Source organism: Hesperophylax consimilis, chromosome 2, assembly GCF_061612785.1.
Source record: "Hesperophylax consimilis isolate HC1 chromosome 2, BYU_Hcon_1.0, whole genome shotgun sequence".
Classification (NCBI taxonomy): Eukaryota; Metazoa; Arthropoda; class Insecta; order Trichoptera; family Limnephilidae; genus Hesperophylax; species Hesperophylax consimilis.
The window spans coordinates 37,596,257-37,614,687 of NC_142837.1; the positions used below are offsets into that span (position 1 = coordinate 37,596,257).

Genomic DNA, 18,431 nt, shown 5'->3' on the forward strand with positions numbered 1-18,431 from the left:
CCCGCTCTGGCCCCCCGCCATACGAAAGAAGCAGAAGTTTTTAAGCTAATATAAGGAGGATAGTATTTTTGGGTACAACCTACTCCCCCACTTGGCTGCGGGATAGTTAATAAGTATCGAATACTTGTCACATTTCAGTCATTAATAATATGTTTAAAACTTTATGTAAAAATTGATACAGTGAGTTTGTTGATATCAAATGAACGCATTACCAGAACAGGTATATTCGTGAAGGAAGCAATGTCTGCATAGTAATTAGTTTTTGCATAAGTCTACTCACACTGTATATTTGGCGCGTGTTAAGCCCTTTTGGCAGACCTACCGTCATGTTTCAAAAAAGAATATTTGTGCAAACCGCACAAGAGTCCCAACTGCTCCCATCCACCTGCTGCCAGTCGGACTGTGGCATCCCCAATTGGGGTATGGTGTCAGGCTGAACGGGTGAGGAGGGGAAATAGTGGAGTAGAGGAAGATTCTCAAATACCTGACTATTCAAATCTGGTCATTAAACGCAACTAAAGTCGTTACAAGCAATGTATCAAAATTAATGGTGGTCTTACACCAGTTGAGGGCAACCACCATTCTCCCAAACCGTTTTAAGAACCAGATGGGTCCCTCTATCGGTTCTAACGTCATAACTCTACTTTTTTTTTCAAACGAAGCTACATTTTCCTACATGACGAAACATGGTGTTCTCATCCAAAGCAGTTGGTTCTTGTTCTGGAAGCCAGTTGAGAGACAACATTTATAAAGAAGAACATACGGGGAAAAAACAAAGGAATAGCAAACTTAAACACGTTTTCATGGCAACGAACAACATAAAAACAACCAGTCCAGACGGGAGACAGTGAACAGAACCCCAAGAGAACCCGAGATCAGATCTTCTTTTTTACTGCTACCACTACGTCAAGGGTGGCGCAGTGAACAGTGCAGGAAATTAAGCGGTTTAAAAGACAGACTATAAAGGCACCAACTGTGACAGGCAAAGACAAGGTACTATTCCACCGCATAACGTCTAACAGTACAGACAAAGAAACAGTAAAATTCTAGCTAGTAAGATAAATCATTACAAATGTTGAAAAGATTCAGTTTTGCTTTCACAACGGCGATGTCTAGATTATTGCAACGGAATATATGCAAGTCTCCCTAAATGTCAAATCAACAAATTACAATCCGTTTTCAACGCCGCGGCAAGGCTCATCACCGGAGTATCTAAATACTCCCACATTTCAGAGCATCTCAAAAATCTGCACTGGCTCAAATGTCCTGAAAGAATCCAGTTCAAGGTATGCTGGATGGTATTTAAGTCACTTAACGGAATGGCTCCGGCTTATTTATCAGAATTGTGTATTCCAGAAGATTCCAACTCCCGACAGTCAACCCTTAGGTCAGCAACGTCATCAGCTATCGGAAGGTTGAAGGAACCAAAGCGCACACCAGATACTAAGTTCGGTGAGCGTGCTTTTGCCGTGTCAGGACCTAAAGCCTGGAATGGACTGCCACATGATTTGAGAATGATCGCAGACTCGACAGAATTTAGGTCTAAACTTAAAACGCACCTTTTCAGACAGTCGTATCCATAATTTCAGAAACCTTCACTTTCACAGTTGACGGCAATTTAAATTTAAATTAACAAAATGTAAAAAATACTAAAAATAAAATAAAATAAATAAAAATAATAATTAAAAATAAATAAATAAAAATGATAACAACTAACAATTTGTAGGCTTTTAAGACAGTTAAAATACATTTAAATTAAAATAAAAACTATAGCAGACTTAAGATCATGCGACGACCAGTGTTTTTTGATGTAGTGTCCTCTGCGTGCAGTTCTATCTTTTATAAGCATAAATTTTTTAATATAAGTGTGTTTGTTGGAAGTGACTTGCCAGGTAAGTATGTTTTGGTATCATTTCTAAATAACAAATGTAGATCCTAGGAAATAAATTGTACAGCGCCCTTGAGGTGATTTTTCACAAAAACGGCGCTCTACAAATTATCCAATTATTATTATTATTATTATTATCTATAACTCTGGACCGTGCCGCAAATGTACTAGATATATTTATTTTGTTTGAAATAAGCATAGACATATGAATATTAGTAGACCTGCCCTAAGTGATTAAAAGCGTATTATTCCCCACTCCTCATACCGGTTCCATTGGAGCCGGCTGGGCTCGCGTATAGCCTCCCTTGAATCTTGATAATGTGACGTCATCATTCTTGTGCGAACTAGCGTCAAGCTATGGTCGAGTTCATTTTACGAAATAACACGGCAAAATGGTAGCTTGCGCTATGAAAACTTGTAAAAATAGAAGTGAAAAAGAGAATAAACCCAATTGTCGTATTACATTCCATAGGTAAGCATTATTTTACTTTGTTTTAACCTTATTCACATCGTATAATATGGATCAGTTTTAGAAACAAATACTATCACGCGATGGACGCGAAACATTACTCTAAGCGCGAAACACAAAGCCGTGCACAAGAATCAGGGATGTGCCTTCGCCTTTTGCGCTTTGATAAAATACATAATAGTATCATTTGGAACTCCGTCGTATTAATAAAGGATAATAAACCAATAATTTTAAAATTTATTTCACTTTAATGGCGTTATTACTAAACGAGTTTTGAACTTTACACAACTCATAAACAACACTTAATATAGGATAAATGGTTGGTTATCAATTGTGAAAAATTGGTATGTTTGGAAGTAAAATGTAGATACAGTGAGCATGTTTGGAATGAAAAATGTATGTGTCATTTTGCTGTCCGATGACATTTTTTGATCTATTAAAATTAAAAATATTATATTTTTCTATCGCACGTCGCCACCGATCACATATTATCTTTCATACTATCACACATCGCAACGGACCACGTGTTAGGTACGCGCTTGTTTCGTATGTACGGTACTGCTGGAACGAGAAGGAGTGCATATCACGTAATGCGCTAGGTTATACCGAGTGGCGATGTGTGATAGAAAATCATGTTTTTTGTTTTTAATTGAAAAAGTGTCATCGGAAGGCAAAATGATGTCCAAATTTTTACTCCAAATACTCTTAGGAATCGCTGGTAAAAGCTGTGTGTATATAATTTCATTTGTTTTTTTTAGTTGTTTTACTTTTCTATTATCTTCTTAAAAGTGAAATGTTATATATTTTCTTAAAGATTTCAATATTTTATTATTAATAGGTACAGAGCGGTTGTGATAACCCTCCAACATTGGTCGAATGTAGCGATTCTCAAGTGTGCGTATCGTTGTTACTGGGAAGTAAATTATGAAAATTTATAAAAGTGTCTTAACTAAATACGTAAACTAAATATTCGACTCTGAAAATAGAAGAATTTTTTTCGCCGAATTTGGACTTCCCAAATTTGTTCATAACGTGGCGAGTAATTTGCGCTCCCATGTAAAAATGTCTATTCATTCAAAAGCAGATTTTACTTTTAAGAACTAAATGGTGATATTATAAGGCGAGATGCCTATATACTATCAGATTGATTTATTGACGAATCACAGTCAGCTTTACCGTCTTCGTTCTTCAACGGTTGATTTTACCCCTCACCCTTAATGTCTAGTCTATTAATATTCATATGTCTGTGGAAATAAGACAATTTGCAATTGCTTTTTTTATTGTGCACGACGGGATTTGATGCTCTGACGTCAATGTCATGGTATAAGATGGAATACGACTCATACGGCTCACGTTCGATTCCATATAAAATAAAGAAAATTATTGTGCAAAACATTCTGACAGATCATAATATAATATTCAAACGTCTTGCCAACCACAGTAAATTGACCGTAAAATTTTATCTTAAAATCATTAATGTTTACAAAAATTTCTGGCAAAGCGTTACCTATGTTACTGTCAAAACTTTTTTTAACTTAATTTACTTATTGCGAAAAGGATAAATGACAAATTCTGGAGGGTTTGTAATCTGATAATTTGTTTGCTTTGCTCAAAATAATATTAATAAGTATAAAAAATAAATATAAAAAGTTATAAGTGCATACAAATCAAAACGCATTAATTATAGAAAAACGTATTTATAACAAATTAAATAATAAGCAAAAATTAATCCATTGAAATATCCATACAAATTGAAAATATCTACCAAGTAAAAATAAATGCCACCGACGGGAATTGAACCCGCGCCTTCTGATGTCCGGTCAGGTGCTCTGAGACCACTGAGCTACGTCGGCTTCTTTCCAACACGCTAAATAATTGAATATGTACTATTACTTCAATCAACAATTACTGCTTATAATATCTTTTTCACCTGTAAACAACCAACTTTATTGTTAATTTCTTATATCAAAATGATCTGTTGTCTATGATTATCTTGTCTATGGTTTTAAAAGTTATTAAAATAAACGTTCCAGTTCGTTCTGTCTCCTCAAAAAGTTTCCTTTGTAGGAAAGGCTTTGTTAGTGCTAAATTTCCCACTAGATGGCGTTAAGACATATTATATGTACATTTGTTGGTGAAATATTTTGACTTGTCAAATATTACTATTTTTTTAATGATAAACTAATGTTTATAAGACAAGTTTTTTAATGCATAGCCAAAAAGATAAAAAAATATTATCAGCAATAATTTTACTCTTTTATTTTATAATCGGGAGATGTTTTCAATTTGTATGGATATTTCAAGCGACCAATTATTGCTTATAATAATTTATTATCCTTTGTGCTATGCATAAAAAAAAATTCTTATGGACATCATTTTATCATTAAAAATTAAAAACGTATTTATGTCAGGATTTGCCAAAATTCTTTACCTAAATTTTTAACGACTACCTATAAGCTTGATCAATAGGTAAAATCGTATTAGGTACTTAAAATATTTTATTCGCTTGTATTTATAGTAGGCCGTCAAATAAATGATCAAATTAACAACTTTTGAGAATAGCTATTCATTTTACATACAGTTTTAGCGTTAAATTTTTTTCACTTATTATAATCGTCCTTCAAGTTGAATTCCCAAAGTTTTGATGGGGAGTGTACGTGACCTCCGCCATTTTTCAGTTTATATTATGTCGTAAAGTTTTATTTTATAAGCCATAGGGGTAAAATAAGAGTTAAGTGTTACAAAAATGAATAAAAAACCAAGAACGAAAGTTTAAAACTTTGAAAGTCGTAGCTATGTATTACTATTTTCAAATCAAACGCAATTCTTTTACGATGCGTTGTTTCAAAAATTTTAATTCCAAAGTTGATTTTCAAGATCTGTGAAGGTTCTATTCATGTTTTTTTTTATTATATCATAATTGGACAGACGTTTAATAGAACTAAAACAATAACACAATTTGAATAGAACCTTCACAGAAATTGTAAATCAACTATGACATTTGATGAATTGTTCAAATTTTGCCAGGAATAACGTTGTATCCAACAATATACTTTATGTTTCATAAAATTTTATATTTAAAATACAATAAACTTACAAGTCCACCCCTTAGACTATTTTCTTCGTTTATGGGATCAGAAAAATCTGCTGACAACTTGCTTTGGCAGTTTAGCGGGTATAAATAATAAAAATAAAAAAAAATAAAAAAGCTCATTTGGTATTATAGAAATCGTTGTGTGTCCCTTACTGTCATGTTGAAAATTATGATCTAAACGGTGTTAGAAAGAGAAAACACGACGCTTTATATTCAATTCTATAACTTAACCCCAAAAGAATTAAAATGTAGACCTCTATGAGACTAAAGAGTCAGACCGCAATTTGAGAAAATTTAACTTGGTTTTGAAGTCTTTTTGGCCTAAAACGTAAGATTTCCGTTTTTTCCCTATTATATTCTTATAAACTAAACCACGCTCCACAATGTTTACAAACGGCATTATGCAACTTTCTTTCAAAAACCAATCTTTTAAACGCTGCCATAGTCTTAAATTTGTTTCTTTACCATAGTCCTTACTTTAAAAGTAAAAAAAAAATTCTACACAGGAGGCCTTGAGGAAAATGATTTCCTTCAGGGCCTTTGTCATTTATTGGGATGCTGTGTGGAAAGACTTTTTAAGGAAATGAAGAGGAGGTTGTTCTGGGAAGGAAACGGGTATGAGGGGCGGGTAGGAATCTAGGAATGGGCACACAAACAATTTAAAGATATTGACAATGATGGATAATTTACCTGCGCCAATCAGAAAAATTATGCTATCAATTTTTGCATTAAACTTTTCCCTGTTACGAGGGCAAAGTGAAAAAAGATAAGTTTTCAAAACGGGGTCCCTAATATCAAAACTATTCTCTTTTGCACTGTTTTTTGCAAATGCCAAAATGAATAAAAAAAATATGCAAATTCCTCATTTAAAAAAACTAACGTTTTCTTAATTAATCTGTGCACTGTTAAGTTTTCCACTTTGCCCACTCTTCCCCAGCAGTTCTATTTCCAGTCTGATATTTTCCTTATTTATCGGGCTAACTTCACCAGAACTCCGACGTATACCTTTAGCTTGTTTTGTTTGAACTTCTTTGTGCAACAGTTTATTAATAAATTATTAATGTAGTATGATTATAAATTAAGTCATGTTTTCGACCACTATTAGAACTTACTTAACTTTTTTTTAACTTCTTTGATATTGATAAATTCACTTGGTTTTGTTATTTTTTTATTTAAATAAAATATATAACTTTGTCTGCACCAATATATAATCAAAAAGGATCGACGAGTTTCAAAAACGATTGTTTGTTCGTCTGGATTAACGTATAAAGAAAAATAACAAATGTTAGAATTAACAAATAAGATATTCTATTAACAAAAATATAAAAATTTTCGGTTTTTAATAGTTAGTATTATTTTACAAAAAAAACTTAATAATTTGTTATGAACCTATTGTATTTTTTAACACTTTTATGTATACATCAAAAACTTTTATAAATAAACTCAACAAAATCAAGTAATTGTGTAACTCAAATTATTGAATGTAAAAATTAATTAAAAAAAATATTTGGTCACCACGATTTTACGAAAATAATTGTAAGACGTGGATCATTCAGATCAACATTAAAAAATGTTAAGCTAAATTACTATAGTGGAAGATACTCTCAGTATCGCCCTAGTGTAAAAAAATGTCAATACATATTGCTAATGCGTTTTTAATTTGCTGGTACCTATTCTGAAGCCGTCAATACAAAATTGTTTAATTTAAGATTATTTATCTAATTATTTTATTTCTTTAAAAAACTCTTTTCCTTTAAAAATGATTTCAAATCAGTAACTCCGATCTCAGTGAAATGTTTATCAGTTGAGTTAAAAAAGTAAGCAATGAAAGCAAAAGTACCTACATTCATTCATTTTATAGCAAACAAAAATTATGACTTCGTTTAAAAAAAAAGGTTTGTCGTGATTCAATGAATTGTTTGCGATTTCTTTCAATACGATATCCACATAATTTTACATTTTAAATGGATCCATGCAAATTACGTCAACAATAATAAACATAATTTTGCGAACTAATATTCAAAATGGCTATAAATGAACCACTCACATGGCTACATTGAGATTAATGGATGTCTATTGTTTATCACACAAAAAACTTTCGATTGTCATCTCCCTCTAAACCTTAATAATCTTAGGTAGAAGATTCTCTATCTCACCGCAGTCATGACCAAAACCCCCTTAAAAATAAATTTTATTTGTTAGTAAGCATACGTCAGTTTTTATCTCCTTTGGCTGTATGGCAAAGGGAAAGATGGGATAATTTTGGGGGACAAAATTTTAAGTGTGAATATGCTATTGCTTTTCATTTGGTCGCTAGATGGCACTGAAATCCACTATTACTATACGAATCTGCACGAATATTTTTAACTTAATTAATAATCTGGTATTTTGATAAATCCATTTTTTTTAAATGTTGATAATATTGTATCATATTTTGGAAGGCCATTGACCAAATGACCTCCATAGAAGAGCCGCCACTGTTTAGACCATCGTTCAGAATTGAAACGTTGCTTAAAATGGCTTTGGTTGTCTTTGGTGACCAGATCTGAATTGCCATGGACTTCCCATCTTCCTCTTCCCTAACTCCGTCCCCTCCCTATTACATTCACCCTCACAACATTCCCCGATTGGTGATGCCTTAGTCTCACACAGTTAAGACTCTTATGCGATATTCACATAAAAAAAGTTAACATAACTAATTTGTTCAATGGGTGTGGATAGTTTGAAATTGACGAACCATAAATATTGAGTTGAACTGTCTGAATTTTATATATTTTTTTTTTGTGCTTTATAATATAGTGACTCAAACAGTTTGGCGACCAAATTTGATGAATTGTTAAAATTCTGTGAAACAACAGGCCTTTACATTAATAAACTTTGAATATTACATAACTTATTACTTTTGACAATCGTTGCCAGCTATATATACGTCTTGGTTGTAAGTTGCGAGTAATAAGCCTTAGCTGAAATAAATATAATAGATATAAATCAGAAGTCATCATAGGTCAAGTTTCAGGTATGTTATAAGAGTGATAAGTTACAGGTTAAACGAATGAAATTTATAAGCGCCCTTGAGGTGGTTTTCCCACTAAAACGGCGCTAGGTAAATAATTCAATCATAATCGTTTTTACAGATGTAATTATAATATTTTGTTCGTCCCTTAGATCGATCTGAAGCACATCAACCAGAAGGCCGGGGATAACAAGGTGGAGGTCGGCATTGAGCTGAGGGAGTACTACCCTTCGGTTGAGTGGGACATTCTCGGGGTACCTGCAGAGAGGCACGAGAAATACTACCCTTGCTGTCAGGAACCGTACCCTGGTCAGTAAACACCATCATCATTATATTTAAATATACATTTTTTAATTTTCCTTTAGTCACATTAACTCTTTTACACATTTGAATGAGGGAATACGTTATGGGTACTGCCACCCCGGCACCCATTTATTACTCACCCCAAGTAATTCGATACGTTTGTTGACTTGGCAAGGGTTCCCGGGTTCATGGGGTGAGGTTTGTCTAGTTCTTGGCGGTGGATGCGTTTGCCCGCCTATTGTGTGGTAGGCCAAATCAAGAGAGAAATATTGAGGGAAACCTTATTTATTGTTTTTGTGTTTAATTCGTAGAACTCCATTTAATTTTTTTATAAATTTAATTTAGATAAATTTGATAATATTATTATTAAGTTCTGCAAGTGTTTTAGTTTTTTATTATTAAACGTAGACGACATCCTTATATGTTGGAATGGTACCAACCGACAGTTAGATATCTTTACTAATTGGGCCAACACCGTTAATAATAAAATCTGCTTCACAGTTGAACATGAGATTGAAGGTAAAATAAACTTTTTAGATCTGACAATTGGTAAAAGTAATAATAAACATACCTTTGAAATATTTAGAAAACCAACTTTTACAGATACAACAATAAATTCAAATTCAAATCATCCTTGGTCTCATAAATTATCAGCGTACCATTCAATGGTACATAGACTCATTAACATTCCCTTAGACAATAAAGCTTATGTAAAAGAAAAGGAAACGATAAAAACGATCGCGATTAATAACGGCTATGAGGCAAATAACATTGAAAAAATAATAAAAAATAAGAAATATAAAAATAAAATCAATTTAATATATCCGGTAAATAACAAAAATATAGAAAAATTTGCATGTCTCAAATTCCTCGGCCCAATATCTGAAAAAATTGCAAAAGAAATTAAAAAATGTGGTTTAAATATAGCTTTTCGAACAAACAATAATTTAGGAACAAGCCTTACAAACTCTAAAAGTAAAATCCCTATACTCAATAACAGTGGCATATATGAATTAAAATGTGACCACGCCGATTGTAACGCCACTTACATCGGACAAACGGGGAGGGCATTCTCAACTAGATTCCAAGAACATATACGATGTTATAATAATAAAAACACATCCTCAAAATTCGCAGAACATCTCTTGGTGAATAATCATACCCCACTTAACAACAAGGGTCCTAAACCATTGCATATAGAAAAAAAGGGCATTAGATTAAATTTACTTGAACAATTAGAAATCAATAAACGAACGAATGACCCAAATTTAACACTAATTAATAAAGTACGGAAAATAATTTACTCACCACTTCTTAGTATTTTCACAAAACCCAAGCAGTATAATGCACCCAAATAATTCATAGCAATAAAGTCATTAGTAAATAATTAAGAACCCATTACCATTTACTGAGGGGAAAACATAGATTGGTTTAACCAACAATAGATCATGTCATCGGTGTAACCAGTAATAAATCAATGTATGCACCTTCAAAATTTACATTTGAAATAGTATAAAAACGTCGTCTCAATGTGGACTAACCACAGTTTGAAAATGGCCTTGTAAGCCGAAACAGCTGTCACAATAATAAAAAACTAAAACACTTGAGGGAAACCTGTCAGCTGGACTCTTTTGACCTATCGCCTTGCAGCGTAGTGAGAGGGATGGGTTTATACGTCTGTCTCTCTAGGACACATTATCCCCAGATTCGTACCTACTAGCATAGTGCCTTATATTTTTTTTATGTAAAACCTCAGAAGAGCACCACTGTCTATAGAGCGTAAAGGCAGGTGAACTATGTCGCTACCCGGTTGGGCATCGTTATGAGGCAGGTTATATTAGGGGCTGTAGGAAGGGATTTATCAAGGTGGGTCTTGAAGAGCCCTGATTATATGAATGAGGAAAACAGATATCGGTAACCCGTTATGACTTACACAAAAACGCGTAAAAGAAATTACCCGTTCTCATGAAGCCAACATCAATGGACGTTCCGCCCGTCGAGTTTTGCATCGAGGATCAATGCTGCTGGCTCCTTAGAGCAGGTTCCATTGAAATACATGTAGAATAGACTCAGTATGCCAAAATTGCGTCTGTGCATTAGAGATGGTAATGTTTCTTAATAACGGATAGTTAAATCAAACGGACCGCCTTCCCTTGCATTGTGGGCTCCAGCCCAGAGACGGCTCCCAAATTCAATCGTTGAGTATACTTAAAGAATCTGCTAGCCCTATACAAGACGCCCAGTTTCTTGAAAACAGATTTACTCAGGCTTTACATAACCCAAACATTTCAGCCGGTCTGATATACTTACTACAAACATTTCAATCAAATTTTTATTGGGGAGGGTGTTTCCATCAAATTGAACCAGTCACGTATTTATTTATTCTTTACATGCGGTATCACCATAAACTAAATTAGACTAGACACGGCATATCCATTGAAAAATGACCCCAACACAATTTTGGTTTGATTCACGTGCACATTTATGAAAAGGCCCACGCATTGTGTCGCAATGCGAAATAGGCACTGTACATTGAGTTTTGCCTTTTGTTGGTCTAGAGTTTACTTATTTTGCTTCCCAGCTATGGCTGGGCAAGTTCATTTTTTCAATCACAAAAATAACCCAGTTCCAAATATTTTAGATTTTACCTATTGCAGACTTTATTTTAGAAAATGTAATCAGCTATCTGAATACAAAAAAATATAAGTACCTTACAGATAGCTTGAAGGCAGCGCATTAACAAACATCAGAAATTAATAGAATTTCACTATCGACAAGTAAATTTTCTGACGTCATCTTTCAAACTAGTCACAATCATGAAGTCATGCGGTGTTTTATATACTTTTAACGAATACATATAAACAATACAAAATGGCACGAGCCTGGCACATGATAAACATGATAATTATGTGTTGGTTAAGATACGCGCAAAAAACTTGAGAATTATGGGTTATTTTTTTGGGCTCGTCTCTAATTCAGGGTTGTATTAAGTCCACAATTATTTGCGTGTTAAATTATATGAAAAGATCGCGTCGTTGAGTAATTTATTTTGTGTGTACTATGTTAATTACATTTTCATTACACTTTTCATTGAAAAAATATATATTACAAAGTATTTATATATATTACACTTACCTTTTTTATTATATACTGAGCAATTTTTTAAATGTTACCTTAATCAGCGCAACACCTATTAGTGACAAGCGATGTTGTTTTATAACAAAAATGTGTTGTTTTTGTCATATTTATTTATATAACTATAAAAAATTGCTGTAGAGGTGATGAAGGTGGTGGAAGATATGTTACATGAAAAGGAACGATCATGTAGGCTTAAAATGTTAGGTATAGGAATAAATATTTTCTATATACATTCCGATAATCATTCTTAAAATGATTTATTTTGGCTTAGGTTTCCCCACAAACCGAGAAAAAATTGAGAGATGGATATAAGCAATCCGGATTCAATTATGTGAAAATAACTGGGTAATATTTATTATATGTTGTTTATTTACAAATACGGAAAAAAGGAGTATTTGCTAATTTATTTTTAAAAAGCGGATTGCAGGCCTTTAACGAATGAATGAACAGGTTTCTGGTTGAACTTTTAGTAAATTTCAAATACATTAATTATCACGATGTCGGAACAGAGTTATTCTAATTTATTTAAAAAAGGGTTTGCAGGCCCTTAACGAATGAATTAACTGGTTTCCTTTAAATTTTTAGTAAATTTCTAATATATCAGTTATCGCAATATCGGAACGAGTTGACCGTACCATCTTCAGGAAACCATGTGTGCTCAAATCATTTTCATCCCAAACGTTTAAACTGCAATTTCCTTCAAGTTCTTTATAATCTTTGAGCATGCTGTGTGGAGGAAAGAAAAAAATTTACCCACAAATAAGTATCGTTACTTAATCTGAGAAAGGTTATTTTAATTACTGGTTGTTATTATCTAGCTTTGATTAAGCACCATCTAAAATGGCACTACAAAAATAAATCGAATAGGCATTTCTCTGAAATAATTGTCGGTCCTCCCCGATCGGCATGCATTCGGCAAGGTTGTTGGCGCGGTTCACTCCAATCCTTGGGAAGGAAGGTACAATCATAATTTTTTCCGTAGATATGTAAATTTCTGCCTATATTCGAAAAAAGGAAACAAGCACAATGTAAAAGCTTATTTAATGGGCATAAATAAATTGATATTATTGCCATTTAACCCCCACACTCCCTTATCCCACCCCACCACGCCCTTTCTGAAGCTCTGTCCTCGTCTAATATGATTTCTCTGGCTTTATTTAAATATCATATTTTACACCTTATTAATGTTTGTACCTAGACTAGTTTTTTATAATGCTGTCTTATTAACCTAACAAAGCGGTTAAAAACAAAATAACTTTTCATTTGATTAAAGTGTCAAGACACAAAGTAAACGTTTTCTTTGATAATTATATACTATGTTATATAAATAATTTTGTAAATTCATAAAACTACTCAATAGTAAATATGTGTACATTTCCCGTTTTGGTTCAATATTTAGTTTACAGAATCCAAAACTTTAAATGTGAAAATAAAAATCATTTTGTGATATTTATTAGTCCTTTACCTGATTCAGACCTGGTTTAGCAAAAAAATGTTGGTTTGGTGACGGCTTTGTATTCAAATTACAACAACACCTCGGTAATAAAATGAACGTTGTTCCTTGGTTTCGCTTACGAGTTTGAACGCTTGTACAAGGAGTTTAAACAGAGTTGGGTTGTTAAGTTCATCTCCATATTTGTGACGTACGCTATGTGGTGTCATTTTTTACATGAATTTAACTAGACAAGGCTAATCTAGTATAATACATCAATGGGTTTCACTGTTCAAATTGTAATTATTAACCTCACTATGACTAGCCAGTGTCGAGGTTAATATGTATATTGAAAGTATATGTATATTAACACAAATTAATATCTATATATTGAAAGAACAATATTGTTACATGAATAATGGGTACCTACTAAGCTGAAGGAACCTATTTCATTATAATCAATACTCAATGATCTCTCTCGTTGCCGAAATCAGACACGCCTCGGTTTTTGAGACGTTGAAACTGACCAGGTTGACCTAACCCCAGGCACGAACCATCAACTGATCTGGTGATCAACTTTTTGTCAAAAAACTTCGTGAGCTATTCGGTCATCATAATTGAAAGAAATGCAAAAAGATGTGCCACTGACTTTCCTTTTGTTTTTAGATCATAAGCGCGTGCCTGTCTCTCTTACGCTTGCCTGAAATTTTACATTAAAAATCGTAATCATGGTGAAATACAATTTTGTATGCATTTATGGAACTTGATTAGGCTTATATTTGGATCACGAAACACGCCGACAAGACACTTCTAGTTATTCTTTATTCCGTGGCTCCGCCTCACTCAACATAATAGATCAGATAAAAACGTCGTAGTGTACAGTAAATTTTAAGAAATCATCGCTTGTTTTTGATCTTTTTTCAGCATTATGAAACAGATTTCTGTTTTATAGTTAGAATTATAGCTTGTCCACGTAGTATAGACGTTTTTCAATGTAAATCTCGCTAAGCCTTGATTATTGAGTAGATATACTGTCGCTATTCTTTGAAAATAAATATTTAATAATATGCAAATATCATTAAATTTAATACAAAATCAAACTCGCTTAAATAAATATCGCAGCATGGAATAAGTTGAGTTCAATTACCGAGAAATAAATAAACCCACATTTCATTCTAGTTTGAAAAATCATTTCACTGTAAATATGCCCAGTTTGGACCGTATATATTTATAAAAATGTCATTGGCAATACGACAAACTTTTGCCCTGTTAAAACTTTCTCCGTTCAAACTATCGTCAAGTTAACTCAAGAAAAACAAAGTTTTACAAGCGCTTGAATTTTATTCAAAAGTGCATTTTTTTTTCAATTTGACATGTTTCTGTTAGTGGGATCTTATAGAGTTCTGTTACTTCTCTTCTCAATTAGCAATACACTCGATGATAGGGAGCTTTTAAATAATTACTTTGGTTGGTCTGGGATTACGAGTATATTTATTATTGTGAGATATTTACAAAGAATATCTAACTGCACTTACTTCCTTTCTTTCAAGTTAATTATCCCGAGTTCCAAGTTATTCTGAGGCGGGAGAGAACTCATACTGAGCATCATCAGTACCTGTAACCATTTTAGTATTACATCCGAACGGCCGAAATGTTGTCTCTGTCGTGTAGTATTACTACTGCCACCTATGTAGACATCTTAAAACTACGATAACTAAATATTTTAACTGAAATCTACACACTAACGACATCTGTTGAGCGGTATTGAAACTACATATATTTACCAACATTACAGAATCGAACAGGAAATAATGTATTTACGCCATAAGGACTCTTACATGGATACAATTTTTAAGATAAGCTGATCAGGATTACAATAATGCGTGTATATTACTTAACATAATAAGCCAAGTGCAGACAATATAAGCAGGTACAAAACTAGGTAACGTTGAGAGTTGTTGTACATTCAAGTAATAGTTGTTCTTGAAATACATATAATAATAAAAGTACAAGATAGATACTATGAAAATTGTAGCGGAATAATATACAATAACAATGTTGATGTTAGTAAAATAAATATTAAATGCTTATTTTTAAGCATGTTAGTATTTAGAAAACCTTTATAATGCCAGATTGGGTACTATACAGAACATAACATAACAGTACAACTGTACAGGAATAAACAGAACGGTTTGTTGTAAACCAAATTTGTAATCTACAAACAGTTATTACTCCCGATTGGGTGTTTTATGGAACATAGAAAAATGTATATACATTTAAAGTTTTAATAAGTTACAATCTTGTTTTACACTGAAAATTCATCCAATACCATTTGTATTGTACCGTTATTAGGGTAAATACAAACAAATTAAATAATTTCCATTTCCGACGCGTTACCTTTTGTGACAAAACTGCGGAAGGGGGTATCTATCGCATCGTGTGATATCATCCTGCTGTACGTACACGGCCCAATTCAACAATATCTCGAGTCGTTCTCCTCGTAATTGGTGCTCGAAGGACGCATATAATGAAAAGGCCCAGATTATCTGGATCAGGCCTAGTTAAAATTTTTGGCTGAAAGGCCACATTAGAAATTATTCCATCAATAAAATACTGTTTTTAGACGTTTTAGTGTGGAATTTAAACATACAAAAAATTTGTATAGCATTATCAAACCTAAAATAACCTAAGCTTTTCTAACCTGACTTAACCCGCACGGCGAAAAATGAGATTCGCCGTTTAATTAAAATCTGGTTTATATCGGGATTGCAGGCCGTTTCCTGTTAAAATTTTAGTACGTTCCTACTATATCAGAGAACGTATTCATGCACCTGCATTGCCCTGATTATATATAATGACGAAATACGAAAATTTTATGATTGTTATGAACACGTGTTTCAACATCGCGATAATACACACTTTTTTTTACTAAAAGCTTAAAAGGGAAATTGGCTTCGTGCATTCGTGAATAGCCCACAGTCCCGTTTTTAACCGGATTACAAATAATTTGAAGAGATTCTTAATAAATAAGCAATATTTTATATCAGTAAGTTTAGTCCGTGCGTCTGCGCCAAAGTCTTCCATTTGGCTAAAGGTTGTATATTCTGAAATTAACTGCTTAATGATTCTGCATTGACCATCGACATTTTCAAAGTCACTTACAGACAGTTCAGCAACGACTATCTTTATAGCGCATCTCACAAAATATTAAGACAGCCCCCATGTCCTTTTACTTATGTGTATCTCAAATTTGCAATCTTTTCACTAATATATTGGTGCAAACCCGTTTTATGGATACATGACTGAATAAATAGACCTAGAATGGTTGACGTAGATGTTAGAGTTACAGTTTGTTAGTCACTCCTCGTTATTACAGATAATTTTTTGAGAAGAAAAAAAACGAGTTTTAGGTTGAAGTTAATTTGAAATGACATTAAAGATTTGAGGATTCAGTCACATGCAAAATTAAATTAAATTGGATAACAAATTTAATCTTGTTTTGTTTTATGAATGGTGTATGAGTGACAGCATTCAGAAAGACATGGAAATAGTGCGACAATTTTCTAGGTTTAAGGTCAAATACATTGTCGATCTTTATCAGATTGTCGATATTTATCAATTTTCTAGGCTTAGGGTCAAACACATTGTCGATCTTTGTTAATCGGGAAGAAAAGTTTTAAAAAAATATTTTGATTTTTTAAACGAGACACTTAAATTAGGTTTGCAGTTTTGTTTATCAATATATTGTTTATGTATATTCAAGAAGAAATCATAAAATGCTGTCGTTTTAATGGTCATGAAATATTTTTAAAAAACACAGATTCAAAACATTGGAGACAGACTTTTGTAGCAAATTAAAGAGTTGGTCGCAAAACCATTTTTTATTTCGACTGTGTTTTGGTAAAACCATCAAACCACATTTATTCATAAAGTTACTTTTCAGTGATTTCATATAGTCTTTAAAGTACTACACTAGTGGATGATTAAGGCAATTTTAACACTAAAAAGTAAATTTGTGCGTACATATATTTAGGTTATTTCAAAAATCTCTCATAATTATAAATAGAATTGCAAATTTTTATATTAAAATATTTAAAAACAATAACCACTTTCATTTTTCATCTCTTTCAAGATGTATAATTGGTGAATCCATCGATTATTGTTTTGTTTCGCAGAGTGCCCGAAGCAAAGCTCTTGGACCATCGACCAACAAAGTCGAGACAAGACGTGAAGTTGTTAAAAATGAACCGAAACCAAAATTGGTTTACGAAAACATTTATACAAAAGTGCATATTTGGCAGTTGTCAGATCTAATGAAGCATTGTTTTTTACATTTTATTGGACTGCAAGGAACAAATTTGTCTTCCAAGAAATTATGCTTTCGAAGCAATGCGAAATAATCTGATTGAGAGTTTACTTTTGAAATAACCCGTTATGAGGCCGAATATATAGATGATATATCGAAATCTTGGATGGTTGTTCACAGTTTCGCAGTGAGTTATGAGCTGGTAAGAACGCATGCATATACAATGTTGGGAGTGTTGCAAACTTTGTTTCATTGCATTTTGTGTTGCCGATATAATATGTACGCGGTTTAAAAGCTAAGCAGCGCCGTGGCTTGACTTCAGTTAACTTGCATATTTATATCTATCATTCTATATTATATAAAAGCTGTTTGTTTCTTACAAAATAAAAATATATTAAATAAAAGAAAAAAAAATTATTTACTGTAAATTTTTTGAATGGATTAATAATTATGATTACAGAAAAAAATTAACTTTTTCATACAAACGATTATTATACATTGAGGACCCAACAAAAATGTCCTGCGGGCCCCAGTTTGCCCTGGCCTGATCTGGATGGATATCGAAAATAAGTAGTTTGTCGAAGGACTCACGAAGGACCTTTTCGCTTCATTAACACATTTCTTATCTTAATACAACGAGGTGTACGTGCCCGGCACCCCAATAACTTCCCACGTCTTATCTCCCTGCATACAATGTTCGTACGTTTTCTCATATTGCTGTGCGGAGAATTTCATAATTTGCTTTTCGATTAACTCTCCCGACATGGAGCAAGTTTGTTCTCTTAATT

The 18,431-nt window shown here is 32.9% G+C and overlaps 1 protein-coding gene across 1 annotated transcript in view; it reads left to right on the forward strand.

Moving 5' to 3' along the window:
• The window catches only part of nAChRalpha2 (nicotinic acetylcholine receptor alpha2), a 342,153-nt gene that overhangs the window by 313,350 nt on the left and 10,372 nt on the right, over positions 1–18,431 (forward strand). The window contains exon 5 of the mRNA XM_089642553.1: positions 8,617–8,773. Coding sequence (XP_089498679.1) covers positions 8,617–8,773 — 157 coding nt within the window. The remainder of the gene's footprint in view (positions 1–8,616; positions 8,774–18,431) is intronic.